At 40.2% G+C, this 18,863-nt stretch overlaps 1 protein-coding gene across 3 annotated transcripts in view; it reads right to left on the reverse strand.

Annotated features, from left to right (window-relative positions):
- Positions 1-2,309: 2,309 nt before the first annotated feature.
- Positions 2,310-18,863, reverse strand: part of TDRD7 (tudor domain containing 7) — a 37,600-nt gene continuing 21,046 nt past the window's right edge. For all 3 annotated transcript variants that reach the window (XM_083354511.1, XM_083354512.1, XM_083354510.1), the window contains exons 8-17: positions 13,825-14,011; positions 12,494-12,605; positions 11,244-11,443; positions 11,017-11,151; positions 10,142-10,222; positions 9,308-9,442; positions 8,762-8,872; positions 5,669-6,150; positions 3,289-3,449; positions 2,310-2,601 (exon numbers count right to left, since the gene is read on the reverse strand). In XM_083354511.1, the coding sequence (XP_083210637.1) occupies positions 2,405-2,601; positions 3,289-3,449; positions 5,669-6,150; positions 8,762-8,872; positions 9,308-9,442; positions 10,142-10,222; positions 11,017-11,151; positions 11,244-11,443; positions 12,494-12,605; positions 13,825-14,011 (1,801 nt within the window). In that variant the 3' untranslated portion in view covers positions 2,310-2,404. The remainder of the gene's footprint in view (positions 2,602-3,288; positions 3,450-5,668; positions 6,151-8,761; positions 8,873-9,307; positions 9,443-10,141; positions 10,223-11,016; positions 11,152-11,243; positions 11,444-12,493; positions 12,606-13,824; positions 14,012-18,863) is intronic.

An 18,863-nucleotide genomic window follows, 5' to 3' on the forward strand; every position in this document is an offset into this window, starting at 1 on the left:
ACTGGGAGTAAAAAGTTTTTTTTTTCCCCAACTGGGGCCTTCCCCCCGCTGACATACAAATACATGGAACTTTTGTTTTTCTTCTTGCCGTATCTCCACAATGCCTTAATTTGGATCTGATTAGTTTAAACTGTGCATAGCTGTTAACAGTGGTAAAGTAGTACTTTTCTCTTTATTCTGAGACTTATTCTGTAACTTTGAGAATGTGCAAAATCTGTTAGGCTTTATCAGCTGTTTATGGGGGCAGCATATTTAATGTTAATATAGCTTTCTACTTAATCATGCAAAAGTGGGTCAGCAGTGGGGAATGGCCTTTAAGAGTATGTTATGGTGCTATGCATCCATTGTACTGTACAGGTGACGGCTGTTTCTGCAATAGTTGGACGATACTAGAAGGCACCATAATCACTAGTGAGGAAATTAAGATTGCCTAAGATCAAATCAAGGGACGCGATGGTTCAGTGGGTTAGGACACTGAGCTTGTCGATACGAAGGTCGGCAGTTTGGTGGGTCAAATCCCGAGTGCCGCGTAGCAGTGAGCACCTGTTATTCATCCCAGCTTCTGCCAGCCTTGCAGTTCGAAAGCACATAAAAATGCAAGTCGAAAAATAGGGACCACTACGGTGGGAAGGTAACAGCGTTCCGTGCGCCTTTGGTGTCTAGTCATGCCGGCCACATGACCACAGAGACGTCCTTGGACAAGCGCTGGCTCTTCAGCTTTGAAACTGAGATGAGCACTGGCCCCTAGAGTCAGAAACGACTAGCATGCATGTGCACAGGAACCTTTTACCTTTAAGATTAAATCTTAATATAGTTTCTACTATATGTGAGCTTTGAGTCACTTTTTAAAATTCTTGTTAACTGCCCAGGCAAGCCCTGCCACTGTCTGCTTCCTAGGCTTGTGAGAGAGGGACTGGGCCAAGATCGCCCAGCTGGTTTTGGGCCCAACACAAGACTAGAACTCGGTGTCTCCCAGATTGTAGACTGTCTTAATTGCTATATCAGACTGACTGGACTTGCTCTTGATGATTTGATGCAAAATTCTATCATATGGCAATCTAACGTCAGACACTCCTGTCACATAGTGTGTCACCCAATGATTTTAACAGGAGTCTTGTAAGGAGGAACCTTCCTCAAAAGAGTGCCTGGGCATTACTTGAAAGCTAATGTCCTTCCACTCTTTGCGTTAACATACTCCAACAGGATGAATTTTCACCTTAAAGAAAGGACCTCACAATTTTGTGCACTTTACAGTGTCACAATTGTGGAATATTATTTGTAAATGATCTTGGAAATGCAATGAAAGGACCATGCAAAAATATTGATAATAAATATGCACCTGTACATAGAAAGGGCTAATACTGGTTAGCATGGAGGTTTCAGTAGCCCAGGATATAAACCCAATTATAGCTGCAAGAGCTTCATTTTCTGTTTGATGGGTTGCAGTTAAAGGCACAAATTAAAAAAAGTTTAAAAGGCACAATCTCAAAGCAAAGGCTCATGTTCAGTTTAGCAAATGAATTCTGTGCCTAGACCTGTTGAACTATGATGCACTTATGATACAGGATTTGATTTTTTATTAGCATATGAGTACTAATATATATTACAGAAATCACTGTCATGCAGACAGTGTGTGTGTCCCAAAGGAGCTTTTTCTGAGGCAACTGGACTTTTTTTCTCTTCAAAGATGTTTCACTTCTCAGCCAAGAAGCTTCTTCAGCTCTCTCTCTCTCTCTCTCTCTCTCTCTCTCTCTCTCTCTCTCTCTCTCTCTCTCTGTGTGTGTGTGTATTGTATGGGTAAAGAATATTGTTAAGAATACTCTTTAAGAATAGAACTATCACATGAAACAATAGTGAAAGTTGTGTATGTGTGTGTGTACACATACAAAACAGACTGCTATGCACACATATATGCACACACTTTTGGTCTGCATTTAAATGATGTATAGTGCATGAAAATACATGAAGCATTGGCATGCCTATAACCAGATTAACAGTCAAGTACATTTGTGGTAATTAGTGACACACAATTCAAGATACACCTATAGCAAAATCTACAGACAGACGATACAATGGATTATGAATAATAATCTGGTTTGAAACCAATGCAATTTACCTGAGCTGTATGAGCTAAATAAAAGTTCAACTTATTTAGAGGTTGGGAAAAGTCCATTTCTAACTACCAGTAGCAGGCTAACTTCAGACAATTTTTAATTTGAAGCAAAAAGAAATTGTTCTAATAGAAGTTAACAGAATCACACACACACACACACACACACTGAACAGTTCAAAAACCAATCAGAAGCAAATTGATTTAAGTGATATTTCTTTTTTATATTTATATTTTACATTTTGCTAAAGTCATTAGTCTTTTAAAGTTTTTAAATTGCGGTTGTAATCTCCATTACAACTGATTCATAATGTCATGAATCCATACATCTTTCTCTGGTAGAGATGTGTCTACCAAATACACAATTGCTTTGCGATCCGATGGATGAGTCCCTTCAATAACTGTTTCCACCTGGGCTACCAGGGGTTTCTGCTCCACATGGTTGCGGAAGACTATTGAAGCTTCCTCTGACCACTGCTGACATTCTATTCCTAGGGGAAAGCAGCATGAAAGAAAATAAGACAAAACATCACACTACGTTTTAGAAATATTTTAATCCATATGCTCATTAAATGATTCTGAAGCCCTTAATCTGGAGCATGTAAAGACACATTTGCCAGAAAACTGGCCTTACTGCATAAACTTTTAACTTTTATTCTGACTTGTGAGCAATGAAGATTAATTTAAGGAAATGAAGAAATAATATTAATAATGAGATATTGTAGTGTATATTTTGGATCAGTATCATAATGCAATTTTAAAATGCCCAGTGTTAAGAATGTAAAGTACTTAAGAACAGCAATATATCTTGTGAGGGAGGGTCTATGCATATGTACGTATGTGCGTGCGTGCGTGCGTCAGAATGATGAACCTTACAAGTCATAATGTCACATACATATATGAAAAGGGTTGAGCTTGTAGGGTGTTACTGCAATGTTGCTTTTGTCATTTTGATGAAAGCGGCAAGATCTGGCAGACTCCACTGAAAATTATTTTCAGGAAATTGGGATAATAGTTTAGAACATTATTTATAGGAGCAGCACAAAATTACCAAGATTAATTTGTCTTGGCAAATGGTTAGGTCATGAAGTCCACTGGTCTCAAATGTGCATGTCTGTCTGTCTTGTTCAATGTTGTCATTTTTGCGGTCACTGTTTTAATATATCAGTACAGCATACCTGCAAGTTGGGCTGTTATAGCCTGAAATGGCAGGTCTCTGAACATATCCACAAGAGGTCTTATATTCTGGATGCCAATCAGCTCGTGTTTACCATAGTCCAACTCATACACTGTCACCAGTCCATTTCCCAACAATCCTTTTATTAACACTCTGTGCCATCTAAGAAAGAAACAAACAAAAAAGGGATAGGACTCTACTCACCTAAAATGGAATAAATAGATTCATAAAAAGTAAGGGGTGGACTTGACTCCATGCCTTAATGCCTCTGAGTATACAATTTTTAGGTATTAATAAATCAAAAACTCCTCTGTGACTTCCCAACTCTGAGCTGCTGCCTTGGACCATTTAGCAAAAAAAGAGAAAAAAGGAAAAAAAAAAACCCTTTGCTCCCCTTTTATTACTTGAAAGACAGAAGACCACATTAAAAAAGCAATAATAATAATAATAATAATCTCCCATTTCTGGAATGTCCATCCTTATGGATGCCCTCGCCGTGATGTCCCGTTGCCTGGAGGCGGTCCAGGTCTGGATGGGGAGAAACAGGCTTCGTCTCAACCCTGCCAAGACTGAGTGGCTGTGCATATCGGCATCTCGGGTCAACCAGACTATTCCATCTTTAACGATGGGGGGGTGAGGTGTTACCCCCCGTTGATAGGGCTCGCAACTTGGGCGTCCTCGATTCCCGGCTCAATTTTGAAGACCATATAGGAGCCGTGACCAGGGGGGCTTTTGCCCAGGTTCGCCTGGTGCACCAGTTGTGACCCTACCTGGACCGAGATGCCCTATGCACAGTCACTCATGCGCTCGTGACCTCCTGTTTAGACTACCGCAACGCTCTCTACATGGGGCTGCCCTTGAGGACCACTCGGAGGCTTCAGCTGGTGCAGAATGCAGCCGCACGAGTTGTGATGGGGGTTTCCCGATAATCCCATGTAACACCTCGACTCCGCGAGCTGCATTGGCTTCCGGTTGCCCTCCGGGTGAGATTCAAGGTGCTGGTAATGACCTATAAAGCCCTAAATGGCTTGGGTCCGGGATATCTGAGGGAACACCTGCTGCCAGCATCAAGCTCCCTTCGTCCAGTGCGCTCCCACAGGGAGGGTCTTCTCAGGGTGCCACCGGTAAGAGATTGCCAGCGGGTAACACCCAGGGGGAGGACCTTCTCAGTGGGTGCGCCTGCCCTCTGGAACCAGCTGCCCGTGGAGCTGAGGACTGCCCCCGACCTCCGTTCATTCCGCCGGGACCTGAAGACCTGGCTCTTTGAGCTCTCTGACCCAGGCTGAGAATTTTAATTTTAATTTTAATTGGGGGCTTTTACTTTTTCAGGGACTGTTGTAATTTTTTTAATCGTTTTTAACTTTTGTATTTCTTGTTTTAATTACCCTGTAAACCGCCCTGAGTCCTTTGGGAAAGGGTGGTATACAAATCTAATTAAATAAAAATAAATAAATAAATAAATATCTCAAACGATTTATACAAGGGATACATAGCTCTTTGTGTATATTTATTCCCCCACTTTCTTTCCTAGAAAACTTTGGAATCTTTAAAAAGCAAAAAAAGAAAGCAGAAAGCCAAGACACTAGTTAATAAAGCACAAATCTTACTTAGGAAGAAGAAAACTACTATAAAGACAAAAAATGTATGTATTTAATCTTCAGAGTTAAATAGTATCTTCAAATTTAAGGGAAATATCCTTGATATTATTTATTTTTATTTTTTAATCCCATTTATATCCCGCCCTTCTCCGAAGACTCAGGGCAGCTTACACTCTAAGCACAAATCAATGTGCTTAGCAGTAGCCTTCATTCTATGTATATGCCTGCTTATTAGGGCTTTCGCCCCCCCCCCCAGCGGCATTATTACAAAGTCAGCTTAATTGCCCCCAACAATCTGGGTCCTCATTTTACCTACCTCGGAAGGATGGAAGGCTGAGTCAACCTTGAGCCTGGTGGGATGCGAACCTGCAATAATTGCAGGCAGCTGGTGTTACTTAAGGAGGCATTAGCCCACTGCTCCACCAATGCCCAATTGTCAATTGTCAATTATCAATTGTCTAGGAGCGTGAGCTAGGCTTAAGAAGCCATAACTAAAGAGGCAGGCATGTAAGCAGAGAGGATAAAAGCCAGGAATCTGTCTAGAATTTTGTTTTCTATTCTATTTTCTATCATGCCCTAGTATAGGGAAATTACCTCCCATGTGGAAGATGGTGAGAAAATACTGGGATAGATCATCTTTGACTTGGTCATCAAAATTGCTCCAATAACCTTTGAGGACATGAAAACGGAATCTACTATGAGACTAAATTAGCCTCATTTCAAAACATGTTAACAGAATACAATTCCCAAATACAGGCCGGGGTACTTATAAAAGTTCCTTACTTGTTTTTTACTTTAGCTGCGTAGATTTTGTTTTTTTCAACAGCAACAGCTCCATCTTCTGCTGCGTTATAATACAGAAGCATCTCTTCCATCAGCATTTCTAACTTGTGCATCTCTTGCCAGGGCTGGAGGATAAAGTAGCCCGGGTGGCATGCCAGTGCAACAAAAACATCCATCTGTTCCTGGGATGGGACAAGTGGCAGGGCCGGTGGCATTTTCAAGGCAGTTTCCACCTTGTGGGATTCCAGAATACGAGGAGCCGTATCTGTGGAGCTCTGCTTGGGCCCTAAGCTTGACCGCAATGGTAAATCTGTTTCCTTTCTTCCAGGGAGACTACTGAGAGAAGCGCTCAGAAAAACATCCTTCTGATGCTTCCACAAGTCAGCACTGGTGATCTGCCTATTTATACTGCGATCTGGGTCTGGAAAATTCTTTGGTGTAAACAGATAGATGTGTGCAATTTGATTATCCAGTTTAACCACCTTATTGAGAGAGAGAAAGAGAGAGAAAGAATATTACAATGATCAAAAATTATGTCTTGATCAGAACAATAGCATAGAGAGCTTTAATTCAGAAAACTTTGTACCAGCATTATGTTAACAAGACAAGTGATTAAGATAACACCAAGCAAACATAACCAAGTCACTAATTCAAGAAGGACTCGGGGTGACATGATAGCTGTGTTCCAATATCTAAGGGGCTGCCACAAAGAAGAGGGAGTTAACCTGTTCTCCAAAGCACCAGAAGGCAATAAAAAACAATGGACGGAAACCAGTTGAGGAGAGAACCAACCTAGAACTAAGGAGAAATTTCCTGACTGGGAGAAAAATCAACCAGTGGAACAGCTTCCCTTCAGAGGTTGTGGGTGCTCCAACACTGGAGGGTTTTAAAGAAGAGATTGGACAACCATTCATCTGAAATGGTATAGGGCCATGGTGGCAAACTTATGGCACGCGTGCCACAGGTGGCACGTGTGCCCTCACCCCAGTCCTAGGCCTTTAGCTGAGTTTTATAAAACCTTTTTGCTTTAGGCCTCTGGCACCGTGTGCAAAAAAACAAAAGGTTCAATCAATCAATTGCAACTTCTCACAGGACAAAAAAATCGCAAAGTTGGAATTGATTGATTGAACTTTTTAGTCCCACCAAGTCTGCTGTTACCACCACACCCAATAGGCCACACCCAATGGGCCACGCCCACCCAGCACCTGACAATACATAAGTGGGTTTTGGGTTGCAGTTTGGGCACTTAGTCTCTAAAAGGTTCGCCATCACCGATATAGGGTTTCCTGCTTGAGCAGGAGGTTGGACTAGAAGACCTTCAAGGTCCCTCCCAACTCTGTTATTCCGTTAAGAAATTGCGGTAGAACCATTGGCTGAAGGAGAGGAGACCCTGAGTGGAGTTGGGGTTAAAAAACATTCCAGACTAGAGTGCATTCACTGAGGAAATGTTTGAGGTCAGTCCCTTAGGTCTGTATCTCCCATTTCCAAAGTGAGATCCTTGTAAACTGGTGATCAGCAGTAAAGAAACCTATCTGACCCATTCTTGGAACTGTTCTGGTAGCTTGCACCTAATAGAATAGTAAGGTATCGTTATACCAAATCACAAGTTTACTTACATTAAGATAAATATAATGCCCATAATCCTTTTTGCGATTATGTTTGGTAGTATTGATACAATATGCAAGAGGATATTTAAATGCTAACGCTTGTTGCCAGCCTCTAAGGAAGGTTTTACAAACTGCAAATTACATCAGAGATAATGTCAATACTCTGGATTCTTAAATATATGTGGAGATACCATCTTCCAAACCTGCTGGATTAATATAACCAAAATTACGCAGACACCCACCCCATACCACTCTTTTTATACTGGAATACTCTGAAAGTACATATATTAAATCCCTCCCATTTGCTTCATTGAGAAGAATGCACTAATTAATTTTAAAACCTGAGGACAAAAAGAAACAATAGAAATGCAATTCTGCCCTCGTGAATGACTTGCAATATTAGTTGATTTTGCAGCACGCAGTATGGAGAAAGATTGACAAATCAATTTTTTTTGTTACCATCAGTGACGAGATGTAGGTACAATTCAGTAACAATATTACAGGGAAAAGATGAGTGGGATAAAAGTTAGATGAATAATTTACACAAAGGTGAGGTGAACGAGAAGGAAAAATAAAAAAGCAACCAGCATGAACTGGAGGACCAGACCCTATTAACTTACCATCTTTCTCCGAAAATAAGACCTGGTCTTTTTTTTTTTTTTTGCTTCCAAAAGGCACCAGGTCGGGAGTATCTTTTCCACTCACCTCCGGCACCGAGTGCCCCATCCAGCTGGCCCACTTTTTTTTGCGGCCGAAGGAGTAGTTTCATTGTGCAGCTGAGAATGGAACTCCAGCCTGCATTTCACAGTCCTTTCCAGAAGGCCTCTGACTGTGAAATGCAGGCCTCAGAAGAAGTGGGAAGGCAAGGAGAGGCCTGGCTGCAAGGTAAGTGGGAATGGGCTGTGTGGGGCAGCTCCACCCCACCACCCCTGCCTGATTTTAGGTGTGTGCCTTGCCCCAAACCTAGGGTTTATTCTTGGGTTAGGGCTTATATTAGGCCCTTCCCCAAAAATCAAGCTAGAGCTTATTTTTGGGGTAGGTCTTACTTTTGAGGAAACACGGTATATAAGGTAGTGATAATTGCAAAAATGGTTAACTGTATGTACAAAGCTATACTAAATGAGAGTCTAATAGGTTAAAATATTATATTAATATATTTAGATAATTAAAATGTGATGATAAAACACAGAAGTAAATACCAAAACAATAAAATTCCACTTAAAATACTTTTTATGTATTAAACATTTATTATTGTACTTTCATTGTTTTTATTGTTTCATTGCTTTGCTATTGTTTACTTTTTTATCATTTTTTTTCTGTTTTACTATTGTAAGCCACCCAGAGCAGCCCCACGCCAAAATGGGCAACAAATAAATTTAATAAATATATACAGTAGCTTGCGTAATAATTACTTTTATTTTGATAAACAATAACTCAAGTACAGTATATCTTCCTTGAACCCTAAGGAACATAATAATTTTTTTACCTTCATGCTGCAGTCAGGACAGTTCAATACAGTATCTCTCAGCCAAAGTACAGCATCTGAGGTCCACACGCCAATATTAAGTGGAAGATCAGCCAAGCAGCATTTTATTGCCTAAATAATATATAGTTGCAATAGCATTCAAGTTACACATGGCAGCAAGATTCATTCTTAGTAAACTGCTTGAAACTCTCTTGAGAATTGTCTATGGAGATTCTCAGTCATCCAAGTCATGGTTGTGCGAAAAGTGCTTTTTCAAGAGGTCGAAAGGACTGTGTTGTTCCAAGAAGGCTCCACAACCATTTGCACTACTCAGGTGACCCTGAGGATACAGACAAACCCCCAAGTGGCCTCAACTCTAAAAGAATGCAAATGACCAGCTGTCTGCAAGGAATATAAATCCTTCCGTTCCCCACCATCCAGTCAGAGCTGAAGAAGGTTTTTGGATGAGAAGCAAAACGTCTTCAAAGAAAAACAAGGAAAGTCCCGTTGCCTCTTGAAAAAGCACCTTTGGGTCTCTTGAGAATTAATAAAAAGAGATTTTCATACCTGAGGTGGTATTGCAATGATTTCTCGCTGGAATATTGAAGGGATCTCTCTCAACTCCAACACTTTTACAGATGCCACTGTTCCGGTATCCATAAATCGAACATCAAGAGTCCGGCTACTGTGAACACTTATTATCTGAGGCAGGGTGGAAGTTATATCAAAATGGCAGTCTGTTTTGCATGTAGAAAGATAAGTTGCATTCTAAGCTTGATAAACTACCAATAATGCTTATGGACAGAACTGTCATTTAAGCCATCAGACAATGAAGAACATGCCAACCATTGACTGTTCCTGTCTATCAACCCACCTATACCCACATCAGTCTGAACTGTAGTGCAGTGTATTCTCCTTCACTTTCCTAAATGTTCATCTCTGAGACTCTAACAATTGTCCTAGACTAGATTTTGGAACATAGTAAACCTCAGACATGTTGAACTGCATTTTTCATAATCCCTGATTAAGATACCAAATTATGCTGGTCTTTTTTTGACTACGGCAGGAAGCTGTAGTTTAGCAGCGTATGTTTGCCATATTGCTTCCCAAGCAAAAAACCAGGAATTTTCTTTTACTATTTCACTGGTGGGAGTAACTTTTATTCATTTATATCTATACTGGTACAAGGAAAGGAGCAATGTTCCATCTCACAATGATATCAGAATTTGGTTCCACCTCAAACTGGCTCAGAAGAACTAAGTAGAAAGAATAATTTAACTTATAAGCATGTGAGGAACCACCGCTTATTCTTAGGTCAATATTCAGAAGATATTAGAGCATAAAACCTCCAATTTTTAGAAAACATTTTTCTGATCTGCTTGTCAGTATTATATTACTTACCTCCACTCGGGCCCATTTTCCTTTATTAAGCAAGCAGATCATGCCACAAAAAGGTAGTGATACAGAACATTCTGCTGGTTGCTGGAATAGAGTTGAAATCAGATTATGTAATGATAGTGGTTACCATGAAATGTAGGATGATTCATGGTGCCTATATAAATTGCTCACACCCTTTCTATTGACTTGTAATTAATTAACAAATAGCACACAAATGGTTATCTTATTTCAGTTCCAGAGTACCAAAAGATTAAAGCACTGCCAAAAAGCCTGCAGTAATCACCATTATTAAACATCCAAAATGAATATTGAATATACTACTACTTTAATGCAAAAACATTCAGCAGCCACAATCTCACGGTATTTGAGATTAAGGGATTTCTATGTTAAATTAGCATACAGGCTTTCCTTCAGCACGGGGCATTTATTTATTTTATTTTATTTTATTTTAATCCCATTTATATCACGCCCTTCTCCAAAGACTCAGGGCAGCTTACAATTTAAGCACAAACCAATGTGCTTAGCAATAGCCTTCATTCTATGTATATGCCTGCTTATTAGGGCTTTCCCCCCCCCAAGCGGCATTATTACAAAGTCAGCTTAATTGCCCCCAACAATCTGGGTCCATTTATTTTTAGCATTTCAAAAATATACTATATATCTACTATAGCTAAAGAATGAGTGTGTGTGTGTGTATACATATACATACATACATACACACACACACACACACACACACACACACACACACATATATAAAAATACAAAAATGAGTGACCAATAGCTTTGAAATTCTTAACTTGATTATAAGGGAATTGCTAGCAACTGCCCTGCAAAATCTTTTAAGAGAGAAATCAATATTAAAGATTAAGACTCACCCTGTGGTGGAAATAGTTTTCCAATTTCTGCAAACTTTCTGAGAGTTTGATCAGGCCCTTCGATGGCACTTGACAATATAAAGTTCCATCTGAGCAAACATTGGTGACCCGGACATCTTTATACAGTGCATCTACCTACAATGCAAAGAACTCAAGATGCTGAAGGCCTCTGCAACTTAAAAACTTACTTGTTTTATTAAAGGGTTATAGAGGGGTGAAGACAGTACCTGAAGATGGAGCTCAAGTGATTTATCCCGCAGGACCTTCAGGCAAGCGGCATTAATGTTGATATCATCGTCTCCCGATGTGTCATATAGAATAATACGGGGAATGTCACTTTTCTCTAATATTTCAACAGCAAATATCTTGCCACAAGTTTGAGATTCTACCATTTTTATTAAGATTGGATCATCGAATGCTTCTAAACCTATGGTAACATAATCAAACAAAACATATAAGTTGATAAGCATTACAAGCCTTGTGTTTCAAAGTGTTAATTCAACGCTTAGCATAAGGATTGTATTACAAGACTGAAAAGAATTCCACCTCTCTATTTTTATCTCTGGCCACTTATTGTGCTTTATTTTTTAAGGAATGTGCTACACTATTAAGAAAGCTTGGAGCCTTTCAGTGTTGTACAGGCAAGAGCAATACCTGCTGAAATCTAAGAAGCTAAAAGGGCGTGTAAAATCGCAGGATTCTAAAAGTTCTGAAATTTTTATTTCCTCCCTGAATGGTGAAGGAAGTATAAATCTATTATGGAATTTTACAGCATAGTTAAAAGAAACCAGATTTTCTTTATGGGGAATTCTACCACAAATCTTTATATTTATCAATGAGGTTTCTGTAAAGTTGAACTGTCTTAAGGATGATAAAATGAATTTTGTTTCATTCTAGGATTGCAATTTAATGTTACTACTGTCTAGATTGCTTGAAAACTTTACTGTATTCAACTATTTTTCTAATCAAAAGGGACAGCAAATGGACAGCCCTATTACCAATTCAAGATACTAAGCAACATTCATACCATAGAGTACCACCAATATCATGAAAAATATCAAGGCCAAACTCTAACTCAAGTCAGCTAGAAATAATGGCTCTGCTTTTTTCTTATGGGCAAAATGAATGTGCTGGCATGGTTGCCTACTAAGCTGGAATGAAATTCGGGAAGGTTTTAAATGCAGTATCAAATAAAAACTTTTTTTAGCCCAGATTGTTTTAGCTTTTATTATACATTTTTTTAACAAAAATAATCACAAAAAGAGGTCTGCCTTGATCTCACATTGATTTCAAAGAAAATTAGTCATAAGGTCAGCCCACTCATTGTGTCAACTCTAAGAGTACAAGACGGTCTTGCCAGATACCATTTTCCAAACCTGCTGGATTAATATAGTCTATAATCTCTTTCTCCCACTTGTTAATGGGATGCTATGCAAACAGCATTTGTACCTATGGGGGGGAAAAGGGCACATCTTACCAGCTAGTTTACATCTGGAAGCCTGGAATGGCAATCTATAGAACTGCTTGGCTAATTTGTACACTCTGGAATTTTCAATGATTTCATTAAAACCATAATCAACGTAGCATACCTAGAAACACAACAAATTAAGACATAACCAGGAATCTTAATTAGTCACAGTACAGTTCTTTGCACTTTCCCTGGGATTTGCTTACAACTCCCATTATCCTCAGCCAGCACACCAACTGGCTGTTCAAGCTGCAAGTGTTGTGCTAATACTGGTAACAGCCCAACTGCTTTACAACCACGCAAAGCTATTAAATACAAGGCCTCAAGTTTTTAGGAGAAGGTTTGTTTTTGTCTTGCAGTTTCTGTAGCCATCGTTCCTTCCAGAAAAAACTAGAATATTCAGGTTTTGTTTTTTTTTTTTGAAGTGTAGTCATTCTTATATGCTTTGATACCACGCTGAGATCAATCCATGTCACTGGAAATATGAAGCCATAAGATATGTAACCAAGTTGTTCATACAGAGCATTATTTCTATTTATAAGAAAGTTTAAAAATATTCTATTTGGGGACAAGATTTTAGGTATAACAGGGATTGAAGGCTTGACTTGTTTCCCTTTCTTCCTTATTCCTCACCTCTTTCTCTCCTGAGGACCACACAGAGAACAGGGAAATCTAAATTTATTTTACTTGTGCTTCCCTATATGTTTACCTCCACCCCCAATCGGGAGAAAGGGACCGGTTAGTATGTGTTGGCATCTTAGAAAAATTGCTAAGTGCTGTTCTCAATATGTAGGGGCCACGCTGGCAGGAGCTGTTGGGAACTGCAAAGAGAGCCACTGTGATGTAGTGGTGAAGGTCATGGACTAGAACTGAAAAGTTCCAATCATGTAAACGCACTGGAGGACTATGGCCCAATCACGTTCTCAGACCAACTTACCCACATGTTGTGGGGCAAAAAGTGAGGAGGGAGTAACACAAATGCCACTTCAGGTTCTGAATGCAAGAAAGCACATAAGCGTAATGAATAAACAAGCCACATCCCAAGAATTACAATTTCCCCACAAGTGGGATACTGGTATAAGAAGTAGCAAAAGATAAAATCTCAGTACTATTTTAGAGGCAGAGATGCAAGCAGGAAGGCAAGGATAAAGAATCCTATTGCTATACCTATGGCTGACTTAATTCTCTGTCTGCCTTCATATAATTTTACCAAACAAATTCTTTGATTGGATATTTTTAATCACAGTGTCAGGAATATCGATGGAGTTGATTAGAATGAAATTTGGGACCAGCATCCATTGTTTAATGTAATTTTCAGTACAGGAACTTTTTGCACTTGCCTTTATTCTATTGCCTTCTGTTGAAACAATCTGGGCCCGCAGCCAAGCATCTTCTTCTGCAAGGGCAGCAACAATTTGTCCAACTTTAGGAGACTGGATTTGCAAAACTGAGGCATTCCGACTGTACCAATCTTTCATCTCTTCCTCCATGGACTCCTGGGCACCAGAATAGTTTGCGCCCACATACCTATGGATTTCAGTTGGACAACTTAGTACAAATCAATAACCACGAACAATAGGAGCAGTTGAAGAATTAATACAGGTAGCCTTTGACTGACAACCATTCATTTAGTGACCAAAGTTTTACACTTTTGACTGTCACAGCTTCTCCGCAAGTCCCATGATCAAAATTTGGGTGTTCCGACAACTGGCATATATTTGCAATGGTTGCAGGGTCCCTGGGTCAGGTAATCACTATCAGAAACCTTCTCAGCCAGCTTCTAACAAGCAAAGCTGGATTTGCTGAATGTCTGTGTGACGTATTTAATAGCTGGATTTGCTTAACAACCGTGGTAAAACTGTTGTAAAATTGGGCATGACTCACTTAACTGCTTTACTTAAGCAACAGAAATTCTGGTCCTGATTGTGGTTATATGTTGAGGACTACCTGTATTCTCAAGTTAATGTAACTGAACTTTGGAATGTGTTTACTATGTTTTTTATTATACTAAGTGCACCAATTTTTAAATTAAAGCAGTCTTTGATCCCCAAATATATTTAAAATGAACAATACCTTCGTTTTCTTACATATACTCTTTTGGAATGAGAGAATCCAATATAAGACACTTCGGTTTAAAATTAAAATACAAATTACACTTTATGCACAGCGCTTTTAGTACTTAATAGAGGTTCTCATTTGTCCAAGTCTTTCGTTCATAAAGCGACTTATGAAAGCTACATAATGTAATCTGCTACCAGAAACTACAAATAAAATGGTCAGAGTAGAGCATTCAGGGAAATAGTGAGTCATTTAAATCTAACTTATTTAAAACAAACCCCAGGAAAAAAGGTGGTTGGGTGAACTTTTAACACCAGTTGCCGAACACCTAATGTATCCAGTTGGAATTCATATTTAGATCTTTGAAGCATGGACTTCGATTGTATGTATGTATGTATGTATGGGTGTATTAATCAAATGTAAATAGCCACCCATCTCATCAAATGCATCTTCCTACACTGGTTCTTTCTATAATGATAAGGAAACTGGAAAAAATCTTAGCAAGGAAAGGAAGGTTGATAGCACCAGATGTACAGCTACTTGTGGATGAAGGCAGTTTATTTCCAATGAAGAAGAAAAAAAAAGCAGCATCAAAACGGCACAGAACCCAAAGATGAATTATATGCACGTCTGGAGAGAGAAGTGTAGTTGAATCAGAGTTACAAAAGGAGTAAATCATGAGTACATTCCCAAAGAGGAAAACAAAGGGAGTTTGACAGGAGAGGATAGGCAGCGGGAAGTGCTGACAGATGAACCCATGGAAAAAAACATTCTATCTGTTGCACTTTGATTCTTGGCTGAAATTGTGGCAGTCTGGTGACAAAGCTTAGGGGTTTTTCTGTTTTGCTTTGTTTTTAGGTTTTCAAAATGCTACAGCAGACATGTCAAACACAAGGCCCGGGGGCCGGATCCAGCCCGTGAAGTGGTTTCATGTGGCCCACGAAGCCATCCTGGAAACAGTGAGGGAACGGCCCCCACTGCCTTGGCCCTGGCCCAGAGACCTTCCTTCTGCCAGAGACCCTCAGATCTGTCCCACTCCTGCCCAGGCCCCCATAGGCACCCTTGATGCGAACGATGTAGAGCTGGCCACGCCCACCCAGTAGGCCATACGCACTCTGGCCACGCCCACCCTGGCCACACCCACCCGGCCCCCTGAGGGCAACCACAATGCTGATGCGGCCCTCAATGAAACTGAGTTTGACACCCCTGTGCTACAGCATTTAAAACAATTGGGTTATTTATATATAATCTATGTAACAATACGTAATTATTATTTACAGATTTGGGGATTTATGATGACCCTTACTAGCCCTTGAGTATGTTTCTGGTATGAGGAATGTCTTTATGATCTACCTCCCCCAATAAAGACATACATGTAGTACAATATCATCCAGAATCTTCATCAGTTACAAAAAGCAATAAACTAGCATGTAAAGGGGAAACCTTTATATAACATTCAAGAAAATACTTGCTTCACTGAATTAACAGGTTACCTAATACAACAAAATGGTTTCAACTTCATCTTACCAACAACGAGTATCTGTGGAACATTTGGACCGTTTGTATCTGCTGATTTCCCATTTTTAACTTTGAAAAGGGCAGTATTTCCCCATTCAAGAATGATGCAAAAACTAGGGGTCAGCTTGGGACTCAAAACTCAATGGTAATTATGGTTAAAAAGGCTTTTACATAGCTCCGTCTGGTGCCAATTGAACCCCTTTCTAGACTGAGAGGCCTTTTCAAATGATCAGCTCAGAAGATGACTACTGCAATGTGCTCTACGTAGGGCTGCCCTTGAAGACCACTTGCAAGCTTCAACTGATCTAGAGTGCAGCAGTGCATTTTAATTAAACTGCCCTTTCTATTTAATTAAATCAAATCTATAGGTCAAAATTATAATATGGCATTAATATATTTGCATATTAGCAGCATACCAATTATTACAAATAAACTAGAAGAATACTAATACATTAGCATATCATATATACCCGTGGTGGTGAACCGGTGGCACGCAAAGCCCTCTCTGTGGGCACGCGCGCCATCACCCCAGTCCTAGGCCTTCAGCTGGGTTTTATAAAACCTTTTCGCTTTAGGCCTCCGTCGCCATATGCAAAAAACCCCCCAAAAACGGTTCAATCAATCAATTTCAACTTCTTGCAAGAAAAAAAAAAGATCTCGCACAGTTGGAATTGATTGATTGAACTTTTTAGTCCCACCCACTCTGCCGTTACCACCGCAGCCATGCCCACCCATTGGGCCACGCCTACCCGGCACCCGACAATAAATAAGTGGGTTTTGGGTTGTGGTTTGGGCACTCAATCTCTAAAAGGTTCGCCATCACTGATATATACGCACACAATATGCACACATCGTACAATACAAAAAATAGTTTAACCTATATTAATATAGTACAAGTTTGAAACAGTACCAATATAGTAGTATAATAAAAATAATTGTGGACAAAAAAAATCTAGTAGGAAATCATGGTTTTACAGAAGAAATCACCTAAATTGTATGCCTATTGTTGAGTCAGTCTTGGAATACTCTTCTCTCCCTCTTTCTTTCACACTGAAATGTTACTTTTAATTTACCGGTAGCTTTTATAGCAGATCCTAGTTTTCACAATCAAACAAGGACTTTAACATTCAATGGGTTTTAACATATTCAACTCAAATTTAGGTCCAATTTTACTATTTTAGATTTATTGTACTGTTGAATCAATTTAGAAAGGAAGCATCTTCCCAGAATTTTAACATTCTGAAAAAAAAAATAGTTAAAACTTATGGACTGTCTCCAGTAAGGTCGAATATGTTTCAAAAACCTACTGACCTCATGACAGTAATAAAAGTTTGTTATATTTCAAAAATAATACACAAATGTTTTACGTTACTTTTTTCTGATTTCCATCTGAACTTGAAAAAAAATATGCTGCTGGTGTAATGAACTGAATTACGGTGGCATTTTTTTAATGTTAGTCTTTAAACAATTTGTGTGAAAAGAGAGGCTGCTTCATCTAATAGGAAAGAAATTCAGCTTTCATGTAAGGTCTGAAATGTTTTTTCCATTTTTTAAACATGCCTAGCCCTAGCATGCAGTTGTATCTCTTTGAAGTCTTAAGTGAATGGAAATTCCCTGACACTGCAAATTTTTCCTGATGTTTAAAGGTAAAGGTAAAGGTTCCCCCGCACATGCGTGCTAGTCGTTTCCGACTCTAGGGGCTGGTGCTCATCTCCGTTTCAAAGCCGAAGAGCCAGCGCTTGTCCGAGGACGTCTCCGTGGTCATGTGGCCGGCATGACTAGACACCAAAGGCGCACGGAACGCTGTTACCTTCCCACCGTAGTGGTCCCTATTTTTCTACTTGCATTTTTACGTGCTTTCGAACTGCTAGGTTGGCAGAAGCTGGGAAGAGTAACAGGCGCTCACTCTGTTACGTGGCACTCGGGATTCGACCCACTAAACTGCCGACCTTCTGATCGACAAGCTCAGCGTCCTAACCCACTGAGCCACCGCGTCCCCCTTCCTGATGCTACAAAAGATTATTAGATTTTTATCCTTTTTAAATAAATGCCTCAAGGTGGTGAAAGTATCTAATGCTCTTATGTCCCATTTGTCCACAACTACCCTGTAAGTGGGTTGGGCTGAAAATGCATGACTGGCTGGTTTTCATGTCTAAGGCAGGACTGGAATTCACAGTCCCCTCATCTCTGGCCAGCACCTTAACCTCTATACCAGACATGTCAAACACAAGGCCCGGGGGCCAGATCCGGCCCGCGAAGTGGTTTCATGTGGCCCGCAAAGCCATCCTGGAAACAGTGAGGGAACGGCCCCCACTGCCTCGGCCCTGGCCCAGAGACCCTCCTCCTGCCAGAGACCCTCAGATCTGTCCCACACCTGCCCAGGCCCCCATAGGTACCCTTGATGCGAACGAGGTAGAGCTGGCCACGCCCACCCAGTAGGCCACACCCACTCTGGCCACGCCCACCCAGTAGGCCACACCGACCCAGGCCACACCCACCCGGCCCCCTGAGGGCAACTGCAATGCTGATGCGGCCCTCAATGAAATTGAGTTTGACACCCCTGCTCTATACCAAACTGTTTCTCGTTCATGGAAATGTTAAGATTTCCATTTGCATTCTTTTTTCTCTATCTCCCAAGCTATTCCAAGGGAACTCCCAACCCATTTGAATAGATTTAGGAAGGGGGTGGGGGAAGGGGAGAGAATTCCAGGATGTTGTGAAAATCCCGTCTAACATCCGAAGAAGAATGTTGTGGAATAAAGTATCTTCAATAAAACAAAAGCAATACACAATAGTATACGCC

The sequence above is a fragment of the Vipera ursinii genome, assembly GCF_947247035.1.
Source record: "Vipera ursinii genome assembly, chromosome: 2".
In the NCBI taxonomy this organism is placed as follows: Eukaryota; Metazoa; Chordata; class Lepidosauria; order Squamata; family Viperidae; genus Vipera; species Vipera ursinii.